Below are 17,143 nucleotides of genomic sequence, written 5' to 3'. Positions count from 1 at the left end.
ATTGCGGCTACAATGACCACGAGGCAGACAAGGCTCTATCATGTACGGATAACCAGACCAGACTAGAGCCAATTGCAAAGAACGTCTCAAAGTTGGCCTTGGTATCCAATCCAAACCGTGGTCGTAGAAAAAAGCCCAGATGCGATGGAACTCTACAGATACGTATTGCTTCCCCCCAGGGACGAGAAAGACACCCTCGTCCACGTCTGTGACAACCCTCCCGTTTCAGGTGGCTTGGGGAGGTTGGGGGGAGAACTGAGAGGGGAAGGGTAGTGTAAGATAGGGTAGGCTAGGGGGGCGTGTGTGGTGTGCGTAGAAGAAGCTGGGCTGGGCTGGGTTTTGCGGCAACGTCGCCTTCACTCTGAATCTTGACAAGCGGGATCGCGGACGCCGGTGCGAACTCTGTGAGCTTCATGACCACCATCACGACCAAAAGTCACCTTGTAAAATCATCATCACCAAGCAGCAGCGCTGGGAGCACCCGTGGAGATGTGCCGTGTGTCGTCCAGTGTTCGCTTCAGCTTCCAACGTCGCCCGAGTGTCTCTCATGTCGGTGGTTTACTAACAGCTTTGTCAACCAACCCAACCCACCCGTAAACTCTTTTTTCACGTTTCGTTTCTCCCTCCTCCGTATCTCTGCCTGCTTTCCTTTCTTCTTTCCCGGCGTTCGCTCAACCAGAAAGAGAATATAGCCCCGAGACAGGACAATTCCATTGTTCAATATTGACTCGAGTGCAATCAATACCTAGAGAGCGCACATCACATCACATCACACACACCCCAGGGAGCGAAACCGATCGACGAAACTTTGGGGCGTGGGCTGCTTGTCTTCCCCCTCCTAGCTCGTGGATCGCCGGACGCTAACACATTGCCGGGTGTGTGTCTGTGGGGGTGAGGAGGGCAGAAAAAGGGAAAGACAGCACCACTTGGCACTGGTAGATTCAATAGGGAAAAACGATAACAGCCAGAGCAAGCAAGAAGAGGACGGGTTCAATAAGATGACGGAGGCTCCCACGGGTGCCACCGCCCCCCCCCCCCCCCCCCCCTTGCCGGGACGAACGACAGCAAGTCGGGCAGACCACGGCCGACGAAGAGACGACATGAACCGCAAGGTCGGCGGAAGATGCCGTAACGTATCCGTACCGCTTCGTCGTTGGGCCTCCAATCGGTCATGACTTTCCTATTCTCGCATTCACGGCCGGGCGTCGGTGCGCCAGGCTCGTCCCTTTTGAGAAGTCTCACGACTCGAGTGTGACGCACGCATGGCCGCCGTCTGGTCTCATGGTCTGGCTTGGCCCTTTTCCCCTCCCCTTGTCTGTCTCCGACTCTCTTCTTTCGTCCCAACTTGGAGAGTCCCCGGGCTTTTGGCGCAAAGCTGGGGTATCCCATTACGCTCATGGCTGACTCCGAATGGGCATGGGTCTTGCCAGACCGTCTTTTGTGAGCGTTCCGTTCTCCCAGTGTGGTACGGATACTGCGGTACCAAAAATGAGAATATCCTCCACCAGGGGGTGGTTAGGGAAGTGGAGGGTGTCCATCGAGGCTCCAGGACGACTCCTCACAAGGGACGACAGCTCCGCACAGGCGCTTGGGTTCATCAATCATGATGCAGGGAGCTTCACGGAAACGAAGCTTCCGTGAGGTAAAGGGAGAGATAACCAGCCAGGGTATTGGGAAAGCGGGAGAGCAAGAAGACCCTGAGTACCGGGGATTTGCAGTTTGGCAACGTGTTTCGAGAATCTCCTGGTTGAAAGATCGTCGATAGAGTGCGTAAATCCCCCGAACCCTAAACCGGATGACCATAGGACCTTTCACATCGACATGCGTCCGGCAAATCATACATGCTGCGAGCCGGGACAGCCGTCAAGGGAGTTTAGGCGGTGAGAAACAAAGTCTACCCACTTCACAGGATCGTGTGTCCTTGGGAGGGGCGGCTGGCTTCTCGCAAAGTGCGAGCGATGAGCAGCTGGGTCATAGTCAAATTGCAAGCGAGTCGTCAAATGTGGCTTCGAAGTTGCTGCCGTATTATGCATTGCTTTCCTGTGACCCATCGTTCGCTTGTCAACTACCTGCCATCAGCCCGTCAAGTTTCGTCTGTATCCTAAGTCAGACTTGACACAAGCTTACCGCCACCGCTTGTCAAGCAGGTTGAACGCGTGGCATCCCATCTTCAAAGGCGAGTTGCTGGGCATCGCTTAGTCCTCCACGGTCTCAAGTTGTTCAGCTTATCCACGATCTGACAGCCGGGCCTCATGCGCATCGCCTCGATCCTTCAAGGGAAGTGGGATGAGCCAAGCACGCTTGAGGCGTCAGACGATGCATCTTTTTCGCCTTCCCATGCGGTTTGTGGTGGCCAAGATGCATGATATGCTCCTAACCTTCAGGGTAGCCTTGTGAGGCTGGCCCCTGGCCCATGAGGCATCTCAAACAGTATCCGCGCCAGACACCTGTCAACCCCCCGAGTGGGCTCTTCCGATGCGGGGGACAGAGGCCGGAGGCTGGCTCGTCCGGACGCAAGAATAGCATCCTCTGTGACGATATAGTAAGATGTCGCCGGGGGCAAGGGCCCCTGTTGGCATGAAAGATCTGTTGAGGCTCAAAGCTTGGCTTTCAGTCTTCTTTTGATGTCAATTACTGTCATCACTTTGACGTGCGGGTCATCGCGTTTCGACTCGTCTGGCTGCGGTGGCGGCGTTTCAACTCGGAAAGTTGCTGGTATATCAAGGTGTACTATAGACTATAACAACAGATGGCGTTTCTTGACAGGCGTGCCGTATGGCCCGAGGCTGCCTGTGCCATGGCTTTGTATCTTTGGAGTCCCCGTTTGTATAACCTCCAGTTCACAGGGGCGTCTTAATAGCTAGACTGATCGTTCCAGTACAGGGTCTCATGGTATACCCTGTCGAAGGGGGGTCAGCATACAGGATTTCACTTTGCCTCCTCGTCATGATCCGAAGGCAATGCAAGCATATCGTGAGAAGGTGCAATCCGTAGAGGAGAGATCGAAGCATGGAAGACTCACTCGGGTCCGGTAGCATACAGGGGCCAGCCGAGCTTCAGCGTGATGTACTGTATCAGGTGGCTCGCGACCTTGATCTGGCCGACATCCGTCGGATGCCACTGTGGCGCGATGTCGTTGTGCTGGAGGATGCCTGTGGTGTTGAAGAAATGCACGAAAGGTGACACCGGCTTACCCGTCTGCTCGGTGGTGTTTGTGACAGCATCCCAAGTTGTGGGGTTGGTTAGATACTCTTCCGAGTTGAAGTACTCGTAAACGCTGTATACTTCGTCCCGAAGATCGATATTTTGACCGTACGTATTGCCATCTTGGAAAAAGCCTTGCCACATTTGCTATGGTTGCATTTAGTGGGAATTAGATACTGACTTGAAGGTTGGACGTACCATGACTATGACCTGAGCTTCGGGCCACTTTCCGTGGATACCCTGAATGAGTCTCTTGTAATGCTCAACGTAGGTGGCTTTGGTGACGTTGTTTGCAGCATTCGCATCGTTTGTGCCAAGGTTGATGACAGCTAGGTCGGCAGGAGGGCTTTTGGAGAAGTCCCAAGGTTCTGGCTCATCTGCACAGGCCGAAGTTAACAAAATATTTTCCAGAATATCCTGCAGTGATCTGTGATTGGTTTGAAGAGGCTGCTTTCGCCTGATTCTCTGCTTGAGACTGAATCCACATACCTCCCCATATGTTGGCCGCCCGTCCACCCGTGTCCGATGTGTAGAACCATTGGTGAGATTGCCCTCGAGGATTGCCCCAACAGTCCTGGTCAGCAACGCAAATGCCCGGGTAGGCCGTGATGGAATACTCAGTGTCTCCCAGACCCGCGCCGACACCGTAGGCAAATCCCGCGAGCGCCTCGTACGTATTATACATGCCTGCTGACAGGCTATCACCGATGAATTCGACCCGACGAGGATAGTCGGGAATCTTGACAAGCTGTTCTCCAGAATCCACATGGACCTTGTCGATTTGGACTCCATAAGCCCAGTTTGTCACTCTCATCTCAAAAGTGACTGGACTGACAGGACCAGCTAGGTCGATGCCTGGAGTTTTGGGGCTCCCGAACTGGTGAGTGCCGCCCGCCGTGACATTTGTGTGCATCCAGTCTAGGCCCGCGATTCTGTAGGCGACAAGAGTGCTGCTGATAGTCTGATTACCGAACGTGACTGCAACTGTCTGGCCGGTGAAGCCGAATTTGATGCCCGGGGCTCTACACAGCCTGAGTTTATGAACCTTTTCCACGGGGCCAGGGTACACTTACGCCCACCACGATATCTGCTTAGAATCCCATCGACCTTTGTATGATATCTCATCGGCATCGGCATCGTACGTCTTGAAGTCGCCAAGAGTCGGATCCACCTTCGTATCGGTGAAGCTCGTTAGTCTTGGGCGGCCATTTTCTAAGATAGTTGCGGTGACAGCAGAGACACAAGCCAGTACCGTTGAGAGTGAGTGCATCATCATCATTATGGTGTATCAGCAGCCACTCGCCTGACAAAGACGTCCGGTGTAGACGATCTAACAAGAAGTCTGGCAACATCATGGGCACAGAGATACTAGCTTCTTATGTCAATTTGTGACCTGCGGACGTGATTGAGGATAGCCATGCCGACCCCTCATGACAATACGAACTAAGAATCCGGAGCGGCATGAGATGGACCGAAACGAGCGGAAAACACAATGCTCCCCTAGCCAGAGTCACTTTTGGCTTGGAGAAAACGTGCAGGCTATTCGGGTCGTGTACCGCTCCGATATTCCAGATGCCGACAATTGTATAATGAAGTCCTCAACTCCCTGCCTGCGCCTCGCGTATCTCGTAAGACACTGCTCTCCTGAGCCTGAACAAAGCCCAGCGTGTACAGGCGCGAGACTGCTGACTCTTTGACCCGTGACATCTTCTCGGATTCGAATTTGTCTAGAGGCAAGAAGCCTTCGATATTCTGCCCGTTAGTCCGAATATGCGATAGCGACGGGAAAATACGTTGAGTATCTCGAGGTGTATTCCACGGAGGGAAGAGCTCCGTGGGCCCGATTGGTGAAAGTGAGGTGTGATGAAATGTGGATTCATCGGTGTGGGGTGCCCGCTGTGGCCCGGCATCCGGAGAAAGATACAGTCTTTTCCGGCCCGTCAGGTCGGGACAGTTGTGGGTATCGGAATACCGGGACTAGGATGTGACACATTCCGTGGGTATTTGTTCTAGGCCGAGTGGCGTATTCCGCCAGACCGTTGAACGTTGACTTGTGTATTGGAAAATGCCCAATTTGCGTCACGTCGATGGCCAAGACTAAGTTGACTCCGGCTCTGGCTTGGTTCTACAGTCTCAACAACGTCAAAAGATAGCTTTGAAGCGGTGTTTGAAAACCAATATCCTGCATCAACACTATTGTCAGACACCTGAGAGCAATGCATTCAGTGTTGAGGAGATACTCGAATAAGCCTGGTTGATGGGAACTGAGATTTGGGCTTAGATCTGTCAAGTGCTAGGAAAGGGGGTTCCATACCCGAGGCAAGTGTCATGCAAGGCGTGATGTGATGTGCATATCGCTGCTGCGTTGAATCTCGTGGCGCGACCATGTGCATACATCTCTGCAGCATCCCACAGCGCGGCAGCTGCAGCAGTTGTTCCTCGTCTTCGGCACACGATCGTATTGGTGCATCGGTTCGTTCAGGCTGTGCCGATGGGGATGTGACGTATTTCCTTGTAGCAATTGACCCGGTCGAGCATGACATGTGTCTTTGGCAAAAAGAAAGACCACGCCGACACCAGCACGAACGATAGTGGTACTAGTAACATGGTAGAGGTAGCATGAGTTTTATTTGGTCTGCCGAGGAGTTGGAAGCACGGAAAAAAGCCATGGGCTCTCCTATCGAACTTTGAAGGTTGGTTGAACAAGGTAGGATGCGGATGGAATGGAATGTCACCTGTCCGTCCGGCCCCAATGCCAAACTTGTATCCGTACATAGGTAGTCAGGGCGAGGGTCAGTCAGGATATCGTCTGAGCGTACTTCCGTACTTCGTACCAAGCCGCATTCCCCGGGATGCCGGCGGGGGATCGCTCGAAGCTATCATCCCTGCGGCAGCGAACCCAGTGTGACGGACTCCAGGGTAGGCACTGACCGCTCAGGTATCCCCACGGGAAAGCAAGAGCTGCCGATGGATAGGTAGCTTGGCCGATGTTCCAAGGTTTCGAAACGACAGACCGCCGAGTTGCAGTCATTCGGATGCTCCGATGAGGCCCATGTTTCTTTGTTGACAGAGCCTAGTTGCGCCGGCCGGGGGGTTTGTTTCGTGGGCAAAGCGAAGGAAAACGCGGTGAGATGGGCAACTCAATTTCGGGGACAGCAGAAAACGGCACCCGGAGCGAAGCAATTATGGCGATGAGGAGGGATCTAGAAACAAGGAAGTGTCATGGAATCAAGAAAATGGTAGAGGTTGTACGAGCGAGGGAGGACGTCAATCACGCGGCAGCGGTGGAACTTGAGGTGGTGAACAGACGCGGAAGGAAGAATGCGCCGTGAGGTACCTGCCGTTTGTGAAGGTCAAAACTTTGGGAAACAACCTACCTGGATGTCCGGCGCATCATCGTCACACCGAGCCACAGGAGACAGGTACTTCCTTCTTCACGGTACTTTGCGCGAGGTCGAGGTACCTCGCCACCCCGTGCACCTGCATCTACCGGTGTAAGGGACCATCCAACAACAACAACTTCAACAACTTGCTACATTTGATGAGACCCTCAAATAGCAAGCCCATCCGCCACCCTCCAGCATACTCGTCTACCTCGCCTCGATAGTTGGTAGCCTTTGTCTTGCTCCCGCTCGCTCGCTCATGAGTCTGGTGCCACCCGCCATCGTTTCCCCTCCCTTCGTCCGCTCGTCGCATCGCCAACACCATCACCTGTCTCTCGACCCCTCAATTACCGACCATCTTTCGAACCATCCCTAGCAATAACGTTCATCGAGCCGCGGGTGTCTTGGCCTTCTCCGAGGTAGTAGATAGCGATTTCAACCCCCATCACACCCTCTCGGAATCCATCATCACGAGCCCAGCAGGCCTCCGTCCAAATAGGAAGGCCAATAATCTTGCAATACCACCACGGCGGAATCACGGCGCTTGTCTTGAATCAACGATATCGACCGAGGGATGCCACACGGTTCCTGTCCATCCACACACCACTTACTCTCCGCTCCTGTCTGCCGCGTGCGCTACCTTACCTTACCTCACGATTCGCGGCTGGGACTTTGGAACGGAACGAGAGACTGACAATAAGGCTGGCAACCAACAATCTTCGGTTATACTTACAGACTCCTTGCCGGCTCAATTCCCGTCACTGCTTTGCCAGGATCATCCATTGATTGCCTACCGAGTATTCTTAGCCTTGCAGCCACCTCCCGCCAAGATTGCTTTTCGCTACCTCCAGGGCAGTATTCCTACATTGTCGCTGCTGCTAGCTGCTATAGCGCCTCAGGGATCGACCGTCAGCTGATACCGAGCTTTCCCCCATTGCGCAGGGAAAAAGAAACAACCTCCCACCGTCTGGATACATCAAATCTGTCTGTACCAGGAGCTGTGTTCCGTCACCAGGGACCATCCCGTTCGCCTGTCCTTTGCGACGGCGCCTTTGCGCTGTTTTCTCCCCAACAAGTCAAAGCGGCCGAGACCTGGTCTAGGTCTGAGCCTTGGTGACCTGAACCAAGACCTGTGCGGGTAGCAGCGACTCGCAAGGCATCACGGCGGTGGAGGGCGCGGACTCACCGGTTGTGTATCACCAAAAAAAATCCCCAACTTCGAACACTGCTTCTCTCTCTTTCTCCTTCACCTCCCCTTTCCTTCTGTACGCCTCTCCCTCAGCCTTCCCCCCCGCCCATTCGAACACTTCGACGACACTCCTTCGATCCGATTCGATCCCATGCTTTCGAACATTACGACGATACAGTCTACCCATTCGACATCATCGAAGCCACAGTTATCATAATAGTCTTTGGGCCAGTCTGAACTCAATTCGCCCGCGCACCGCGCTCGCAGCCCGATCTACCAGCAATGATCTCCGTTGGCTCTACGATATCATGACTTTGCGCGCGTTACCATCGCCCAAACAAAGGCTACATTACTTGCCGGCTCCGAGCCACAGCCCATGCTATTCGTCGCGCTCGCATCCGCAGCTGCACCTCTCGCCTTCGCCCCCGACTGTCGTCAAACCCCTCCTCTCCCTCGAACCCCACCTCCGACGGGGACAATACCCCGAATCTCGTCGCCGCCGCTGTAGTGCCGCACGGCTATCATCCATCATCGAACATAGACAATCCCAACGCGCAACGATCTCAATCACAACCGCAAGTCTTGCTCTCACCCAGCTGCGCACGGTGCGCTGCACCGAGCCATGTCGACCACCCAAGCCAATGCAGTGCCGGACACGCAATTAGGGTTGAGCTATGAAGAGATACAGCTACTGCGTCAAGGACAAGCGGCATTGGGCCAGGGGACAGGCGGAGGCGGCTCGAATTCGTCGCGAGCAGCAAGTCGCGCGTCAAGCCAAGGACTGCTGCTGCTGGACAGCACCTCATTGGCAGCTCTCGGACGGTACTTTGACCGGGTCATGAACCAGATCGAACAACAGATCATTTACCTTAGCGAACAAAGCCAAATGTTTACCATGGCCCAATTTGACCGAGCTGGCAACCTGATCGAGGGTGCTGACGCCGAGATCCAGCGGTATCACGAGCTTCTCCGGCAACTTGACGAGTTGGAACTCGACTTTGATCGAATAAGGCATATCAAAGAGATTGTACGAGGGTACAGATCACGAGTCGAAGAGATGGAGCGTGAACTGGAACGGAGCGGCTCATCCTCCCGGCACAGAGAAGGCCACCACTCTCACAGGCATGGTCACTCGCATAGCCACCGGCACGGACACGAGAGTTCTCGTCGACACCGACACTAAATCATTCCGCGTACGCGCAACGAAGGAAATTGCGCCTCGGGAGCTTCAATGCTTGGCTGAAAAAAATACCAGATCAAGCGTATATGAACAAAATGTTGAAGGATGGCAACAGGAGCGCATCTCAAAATTGTGGTGGAGTAGAACATATCGGTCACACGACCGCCACAGGATCTCATAAGGCTCAGAGATTGGCTCGATAACGTTTTACCCCGGCGGGAACATACAGCACCGCGGGATTGAATTTACGAGCCATGACGAAGAGCAGCTCTATATTATCCGGTCGTGCGAACTAACGGCCAATGGCGGTCCCAAGACGGAGAGCCTCGCGGCTGAACAAGATGGAAAAGCCTCACGGCTCGGTGGTCTTATTTCAAGGCGTTTGATTTCTTCGATTTCTCTCTTATTAAAACAGCGGGGGCTATCTCGGTGCTTCACGAATGCCTGTTTGGCTGCTATCGGGAGGCGTTGCGCAATCTTCTCGAGCTCAAAATACCCATCTCTTCTACTGTGTACGGAAAACCAAAGCTAAGCCTCGCGGCATTGTACATGATCCAGGTACATGGATCTTGTTGGCATATTCGAGTTATTTCTCGAGGTTATGAGTTACGTCTCTTTACTTAGTCTATGAATTCCTGTCCTGAGCGCGACAGATATCCACCCACCTACTGGACAAATATCGTCATTTACCAAATTTCAACTGTATCAAAAAAGTATAGCAAATTTTCGCTATGAGTTCATAATACACTTTTGGCCTAAAGGGCACCTTCGACGGCACAGGCTGGGCGCTTAGCCAGGGGCCAGGCACACACACTCTCTGGTTTCAAAAGCCCCCCTTTTGAAATGAGGCAACTCTCGATCGCAACTGCGAACTACTTTGGGCACACATGTTGGGCAACGAGGCGCATTATTCGCCCGTTCTTACGACCCATTGATGCCTTGGCACCTGCCATTGCTCTTGTCTCTTTCCCCGCTGGAGCCGATCCGACCTTGAATGTTGCTCGTGAGGTCATTCGTTGTAACAGGAGACTGGAGTACCCCGGTGCCCCCCCCTCTGCCTCTTGTTGATTGTCCCCTTTTGTCGGCGACATCTCCGTCTCCGTGGCATAGGTACAACGTCAGGTGAGGGCCAGTAGAAAGGAAATAGGACAGCGAGAGGGAATTAGCACGCAATGTTGGTGCGCTATTTTCTTTTACTTTTTCTACCTTTCGTGGTGTTGCTGTTTAGCATCAGGTACCGCGCCCTCGGTGCCCTCTGCCTGTGGTAGACTGGGAGAAAGGAACTCTACCTGATCCATATTCAGACGGAAAACGCTGAACTCAACCATGCACACGTGGGTTTGTATTTGATAATAAGTTGTTTTCTGTTGAAAATTCTCCTCGGCGCTCTCTACGCTAGGCCGCCGACGATTCCTATCATCCGAGACATGAAGATTGGCTTGATTAGAAATCGTCATCACGAGAATGGCCTCCCCCTCTAACCAATCATCTGAAAGTCAATTGTCAAAGTATTGATATGAGATTCCATGTTGAGGAGATCCATGGCCGAGCTTTACGCCTAAGCGTGGTTGTGCTCATACCGCGATGCAGGTTAGTATGCAAGTCCTCCCACAGAAGTAACGAAAACGAAAAGCCGATGGACCTGCCCAATACCTTTTCCCATTGCTCCCATTGCTCTGACCACATTGGAAAAGCAGTTGATTATGAAGGGACGAGCGTTCTGTGCTGCCGATCTTCTTTCCTTCTGGTGAGATGTGTTATTGTTTCTTACCAGGGTAGCAGCGGTCGTCTGAGTTGAGCCAGCTGTTGACGATTTCTGGGCCCGGGTCGGGTATGGCGCTTTCTGTGCATGTTATAGAGTCCCTTGTATCCTCATATGCAGATTATTTTACTGTCAGTCAACAACTCGAGTTTGTGTCATATTTCACCGTCGTAATCTGTAAGTTGAAAGGGGGTGAAGGGAACGCATATGTCGAGTCTCACAAGATTGGACATCTTCCCCCCTGCTTGAGCACCTTGCAACAATTCCGTACTTAGCTCTCGAGGAGGTGCCAACTTTGAAGGGTTGTTGCTTTTTTTTTCAATTTCAAGATTTGTGCTAGTTGACAAGGTTAATAACTCACATGCCTTTGAAGAACACTAGAAGGGGCTTAGATCTGTCAGTGCAGATCTCGACATCTTTACATTGTTTGAGACCATTCTGGAACTCCCACGCTTCTATACCAAGGTTCGCCCATGAGAGTAGATACCTGATGAAATAAATACTTCCACCACTCTCAAGCCCCCCGACTATCCCAAAGATTCCTAAACCGCGATGCCCGACCCAACAACTCCTTTGGCTTACCAACCTCTACCACCCGGCCCTCATGCATCACAACGACGACATCATACCCAACAATAGCCTCCAACCGATGCGCGACCTCAACAACAGTAACGCCCGCCTCCTCAAACTCCTCCCCCAGCACCTTTCTAACCTCCTCATCAGTAGCATGATCAACGTTGCTCGTCGCCTCGTCAAGCAACACAATACCTCCCCCCCGCGTCTGCATCCTCAACAACGCCCTCGCGAGGCAGAATAGCTGCTTCTGTCCCGCGCTCAGCCCCGTCGCGGACATTTCTGCGTCGAGACCACCCCGCGCTTCGATGGGTTCCCAGACCTTCATCTTGCGCAGGGCGGAAATCAGATCCGCGTCGGGGGTGTGGCCTCCGGGATCGAGGTTCTCGCGGACGGAGCCTGGTAGGAGGACGGGATCTTGTGGGAGTGTGGTGAGGGATGTGCGGATGGTGGAGCGGGGGAGGGTTAGGAGGGAATGGGAGGCGATTTTGAGGTCTCCTCCTCCTTCTTCAGACTTGAGATCCAGCAGGCGGAGGAGTGTGAGGAGGAGGGAGGATTTGCCGGAGCCGGAGCGACCGCATATACCAACCCTCTGACCCGGTTGTATTGTCAGGGATACATTCCTGATGACTGGTTCAGTTTCGTCGCTGGATCGGATGTTAGCTCGCTTTAAGCTTCCGTATAGGCCTCACGATGCAACACTTGCCTATAAGCAGCCGTCACGTTCTCAATCTCAATCTTTCCGCCCCCCGGCCACGCCGGCGGCATCTCATCCGTCTCGACATCACGGTCCTCGCGCGGGGTATACCGCACAAAATACTTCAACCTCGCAATCGCACCAAGGCTCGTCTCCAACATGGTCCACATCTCGATGAAGTCGCTCAGCGTCTGATTAAAGTTGATGATATTCACCATGGCGAGGCCGATGGCGCCCATCGTCGTGGCGTTTGTAAAGTACAGCGCAAACGCCACGAGAACGACGGCCATGCCCGCGATAAACAGGTCCAGAACGACGTTGAGCCACCGCTGGACGCAGAAGAAGAGGTAATACGGCCGCTGCGAGGCGTCGAGCAGCGCGTGGTTCTCGCGGAGCATGGCGGGGGACCAGGCGAAGGCGCGGATGGTGGGCAACCCGACCAGGACCTCGGAGAAGTGGGTGAAGAGCGGGGATTTTGCTTCGAGGTCGATGTGGCGGAGCTGGCGGGAGGTGCGGAGGTAATACTTTTGCAAGAGATAGAGCGCGAGGAAGGACGGGGGGATGAGCGCGGCGATGTAGGAGCTTCCCGTGGCGATGATGGCGGTCTCGGCGAGGACGGTGAGAAAGCTGTACATTGCGGTCCAGGCGGAAACGGGGAGGCGGTGGTCTATGAGGGCAATGTCTTGGCTGAAGCGGTTGAGGGTTACGCCGCTGTCTGTTGTTGTGAAGAAGTAGAGTGGTGCGCTTGAGGTGGGTTAGTCATTGACGAGACAAATGATGCGAATGAGGCCGGTCAGGGGTTCAGGGGTGGGATGGGGATGGTCTTACGCAAGAGCTGCTTGGAGAAGAGTTTGATGGAGGTGGTTCGTGGATCGGGGGATGGCGAGGAGCATCCAGAAACTTGAATAGTCAGTAAGATGAAATTGTTGTATGAGATGTAGTCGGGAGGCTCACCCTAGTGATGCGCCGTTGAGAAGGATGCAGAGGAGACCAAACATGACATAGATACCAAAATGCATAGCCGGCCGGTCGTTCGTGCCGTGTTCAGTCCAAATTCGCAACCAAATTTCTACCAACCCGGGTTAGCAATGCAGCTCCTTTCGTATAGAACAAAGTTTGAAAAAAAAAGCAGGGACACTCACGAGGCATCTTGGTGAAAGCAACAAACAGGATATTCAGGATGAGAAACACAATCAAGATGGGCCATCCGATTGAGTTGAGGTACATCCGGTAGCACTCGGTGTCACCCGTCTGCCTCGTCAGCTCGGCCTCTGTGCCTCTGGGAGCGACGGCGACGGGTCGATCTGCTCTAGTAGGCTTCGAGCCTTTGACCGGATCCTCGGTTGATTCATCGTCCTCTGCGGGGTCTTTGCCTTTGGTCTCTTCCTCAACGAGATGACCCCATGCGGAGCGCGGAAGAGAGTCGAAAGAGACTTGGTTATGGAGAATGGTACCATCTTGAATCATGGTGATATTGTCGGCCGAGCGGAGGAAGTTGACTGTGGGCTTGTCAGTCACACCTTGGGCGCTGGGCTGTTACGTGGTAAAACAGACTTACCATGGTTCGTTGCGAGCAACACCGTCATGCCCGCTTGACGTAGGAGCCCACCCGGGCCTAGAAGACGCCGGAAGACAGCTTTGGACGTTGAATTATCAAGGCCGCTGAAGACGTCGTCTAGAAGAAGGAGTTTCCTGCAAGAGTAGACGGCGCGAGCCAAAGCCTGTTACATTTTCGCGTGAGTTAATCGGTGCGAACACAATGATACCGCTCATGTCGGTAAGTAGTCAAAACTCACCACTCTCTGCTTCTGACCGCCGCTCAGAGCTACGCCACCAGTGCCGACAATGGTATCCTCGGCCTTGGAGAACAGCGCAATGTCTTCGTCTAGCGTGCAGGCGTGCACAACGGCAGAGAACCAGGCTTGGTCGAAAGGTGCCTGGCCGATGACGTTGTCCTTGATGGAAACGTTGCGCAGCCAGGCGGACTGGTCGCAAAAGGCGACAGACAAGGTGTGAAGCGTGATGCTGCCGGTCGAGATGCCGGTTTCTCCTAGTATGGCTTTCAGCAGCGATGACTTTCCGCAACCTACACGTCCGACGAGCATTGATATGGTAGCTTGTCGAAGGGTGAGAGACACATTCTTCATCATCTCGATGCCGTCTTTCAGAACTAGCGTCGCATCTTCCATAATGACCACGGGCTTGTTGGTATCGCCCGAGGCGACGGAGGATCGATCCGTCCTCCTCAAGGACACAAGCTCAATTTCATTATCATTGGCCAGCTGGATAGCTTGCGGAGTTAGAGGCTGCAAATCGGAGCCGCCGCGCATACTACTAGGCAGCGCGCGGTCAGAGTCCTGAGAAACCTTGGAAGAGCCCGTGATGATCTGCCGCTGGTCGACAATCTCATCCAAGAGGAGGAAGTCTTGAATGCGCGTGAAGCAGCCAATGGCACCCATGAGCTGCATAATGGACGAGATGAGCTTCATGAGGGGCTGCGATACCAGGACGATGATGGAAAGAGCTGTAAACGCCTCGGCGATGGTGAGCCCTTGCTCCGCTCTTGTCCAGAAGACGGCGGCGGCGATGATAACGATTGGAGTGAATTGCTGTGCAACTCCGCCTGGGAAGGGACGCTTTGTGTCAGTGTTTTCTCTTGGTAAGAAAGCGATGTCAGTGGGAGGGGGAGGATCTACCGATGATACTCAGAACGGTGACGAGGATTCTGAACTTGGTGGAGAGCTTCAGCTCCGAGACGCGCAGCTTCTGGATGATATCGGAGAAGTGGTCCGTCAGACCCATCATCTTGATGCCCTTGATCTGCGTGAGCATGGACGAGGTGATGGAGACACGCTTCTGCACGCCTTGGTTCCATGCCACACGTGCCGGAGCCATGAGGGTGGAGAGTTTGCTTGTGATAGCAGTGCAGACTAACATGTGTATTAGTATGTCTATGGCATCTTTGGAAGAAACAGAACAAGGTGCAAGAAAGACAAGATACGACTACTTACCCAAGCCTGGAATAAGGAGGAGAAAACAAGGAGGGCCGACCTGTCGGTAAAGCAGATACACCCCGACCGGGAGTTCAATGGCCGCCGCCCAGACGTCGTGAATAAAGGTCATGGACGCAGCAATAGCCTCAATGTCAACGCTCATGAGCGTCACGGGCGCCAAGTCCTTGATCATGGAAGCATCGAGGCTGAGCGTCTTCTTGAAGATGAGGGAGATGAGACCGCCGCGGAAGAGCGTCACAAGCTGGAAAGTCATGTGCTGGTACCAGCATCTTGAGACCTGGTAAAGCGTCTTATTAGCTGGGTACCGAGATGGCAGTATTTTACGGGCGCGGGGAGAACTTGCAGCAATTCCACAGTATATCAACGCCGTTGCGCCGACGAGACCCCCGGCAACGTTCCGTGAGTCTTCCGTCCGAGGGCTCCCGACAAAGTTTACAATCTGGTTGACGAGGAAGGGCTGAGAAAAGATGAAGCCCGCAAAGAGTAATCGGGGAAGGACCGCTGCGAGAAAGGTGGTTCTGTATGCCCAAAATACGCTTCTGATGAGGCTCCATTTGCTATTTTTCGCCGCTAGGTGCTCTGTGATCAGCTTGAGTTTCTTTCCTTTTCCCCTTCCTTGGAATGCAGAGAGACAGGTGTCAGACTTACCCCTGGACCACACCCGGTCAAGTCTACCAAGCAAAACCGTCGAGTCAAACTTGGGATCAATCGGCCCCAGATCCTCCAACCCAATGAGAAGTCTGAAACCCTGGAAGAACAAGCCGTTCAACCACCAGAATAGACTCCTGCTCACGACGCCGGTGGTGCACTCCACCGCGACATTCTTCTCGCTGTCCGGCAGGTACGCGCGCTTCGGCGTCTCCTCCAACGCGAGCATGACGGCCTTGACAGCGAGTGAGGCCGTGAAAACGCCTGCGATCGGCGTGAGACCGTCCCGGATCCACAGCGTTCTGGCGTGCGCGGTGTCGAGGATGATGGTCAGGACGAGGTACCCGCCGAGAAGCAGGGACGGCCTGACAGAGCGTTTGTGTTCTGTGTAGGACAGGACTCCTATTGCGATGGCCTCGATGAGGGCGATTGCGCTTTCTGCTACTGAGGTTTTTGTTTTTGGGGCGGTTGGGAGAGACCATAGTGTGATGAGGGCTATTTGAAGGCAGAGAAATGCGGTTACGGCTGACTGGGATCCCGTTAGTATTCTTGCTTCAGAGTTGGGCCAACAAGGGTGAATGATCAGTACCAGCTTCAGCCATAGAAGTTTCCCTGAGCGGACGCGGATTCCATTGCGTAAAATTGAGGAGATTCGGACTGGGACGAGGAGGATGAAGAGAGCGGACGGTAGGATGGAGAGTATGCTCTGCTCGAATAAGACGGTAAAGTCAAAGTAGCCGCGCACCTGCGGGCCGAAGTAATCGTCGCCTCTGCTCATTGCGAGATGGTAATGACCGTCAAGACAATTCGATTCCTTTCGAGCGATACTGAGTTGTCGGCCACCATTCAAGGTGGAACAACGGCGAGCCTAGCAAGCTATCCCATTGCGAGCTCGTGAGAGGTCTGAATGATTCTTATATAAATGAAGCGAGTTGTGTAACAGTCCATTTCGAAGGCAACAAGATTGCTTATCCAGCTTCCTGTTTGAGGTCGAAGCCAATGCTGACTGTCTGGGCAAGGGAAAGGAGTGTTGCGCGTTGGGGGTTCGAGACAAAATGGACTGTCCAATCATAGCCCATAGGTAGACTTATACGAAGGATTTCGTGCTTGCGCGAGCCGTATTCGCCCCGATTAGGGAAATGCGTCTTATCGGGGCCCAGTTCACTCGTGTAACCAAGCGTTTGTTGACCGTTGATCTCGACCTGTGCCTCTTGGGTACAGAGATGACGCGATGTACATATTCCTCGTTGTATCAGTGCAATACCGCGCTTTCATTTATCCGATTATGTGCATCGTGCATTTGTTTGTTTGTCAACTCGTGGCTCTCAATGACATCGTCGCATCACTAATGGACTAGGGTCATTCATTTAACATTTTCTCAATATCTAGAACATGTCGTGTTCTAGGACTTGAATACACCACCACTTACTGGTTTTGTGAGCGGTTAGATTGCGTTCATCAGTACATCACTGAGTTCTATCCTGCGACCGTGA

The 17,143-nt window shown here is 53.4% G+C and overlaps 3 protein-coding genes across 3 annotated transcripts; 1 reads left to right on the top strand and 2 right to left on the bottom strand.

Moving 5' to 3' along the window:
• Positions 1–2,853: 2,853 nt before the first annotated feature.
• On the bottom strand, positions 2,854–4,483 carry CLUP02_09072 (GDSL-like Lipase/Acylhydrolase; the record flags this gene model as incomplete). The annotated part of the gene is made up of 5 exons (XM_049288053.1): positions 2,854–2,899; positions 3,023–3,351; positions 3,403–3,581; positions 3,694–4,136; positions 4,278–4,483. The coding sequence occupies 5 exons, from the start codon at positions 4,481–4,483 to the stop codon at positions 2,854–2,856; spliced, it is 1,203 nt and encodes a 400-aa protein (XP_049145197.1).
• A 3,669-nt stretch (positions 4,484–8,152) lies between these two features.
• On the top strand, positions 8,153–9,159 carry CLUP02_09071 (uncharacterized protein; the record flags this gene model as incomplete). The annotated part of the gene is made up of 3 exons (XM_049288052.1): positions 8,153–8,210; positions 8,373–8,903; positions 9,032–9,159. 3 exons carry the CDS (start codon positions 8,153–8,155, stop codon positions 9,157–9,159), a joined length of 717 nt encoding a protein of 238 aa, XP_049145196.1.
• A 1,187-nt stretch (positions 9,160–10,346) lies between these two features.
• On the bottom strand, positions 10,347–16,428 carry CLUP02_09070 (uncharacterized protein; the record flags this gene model as incomplete). The annotated part of the gene is made up of 13 exons (XM_049288051.1): positions 10,347–10,369; positions 10,728–10,799; positions 11,301–11,921; positions 11,984–12,732; positions 12,817–12,888; positions 12,943–13,057; positions 13,131–13,487; positions 13,547–13,709; positions 13,785–14,611; positions 14,685–14,918; positions 15,000–15,503; positions 15,651–16,179; positions 16,240–16,428. The coding sequence occupies 13 exons, from the start codon at positions 16,426–16,428 to the stop codon at positions 10,347–10,349; spliced, it is 4,455 nt and encodes a 1,484-aa protein (XP_049145195.1).
• Between the last annotated feature and the right edge of the window lie 715 nt (positions 16,429–17,143).

Source organism: Colletotrichum lupini, chromosome 4, assembly GCF_023278565.1.
Source record: "Colletotrichum lupini chromosome 4, complete sequence".
Taxonomy (NCBI): domain Eukaryota; kingdom Fungi; phylum Ascomycota; class Sordariomycetes; order Glomerellales; family Glomerellaceae; genus Colletotrichum; species Colletotrichum lupini.
This window is presented reverse-complemented; position numbering and strand designations above follow the sequence as displayed.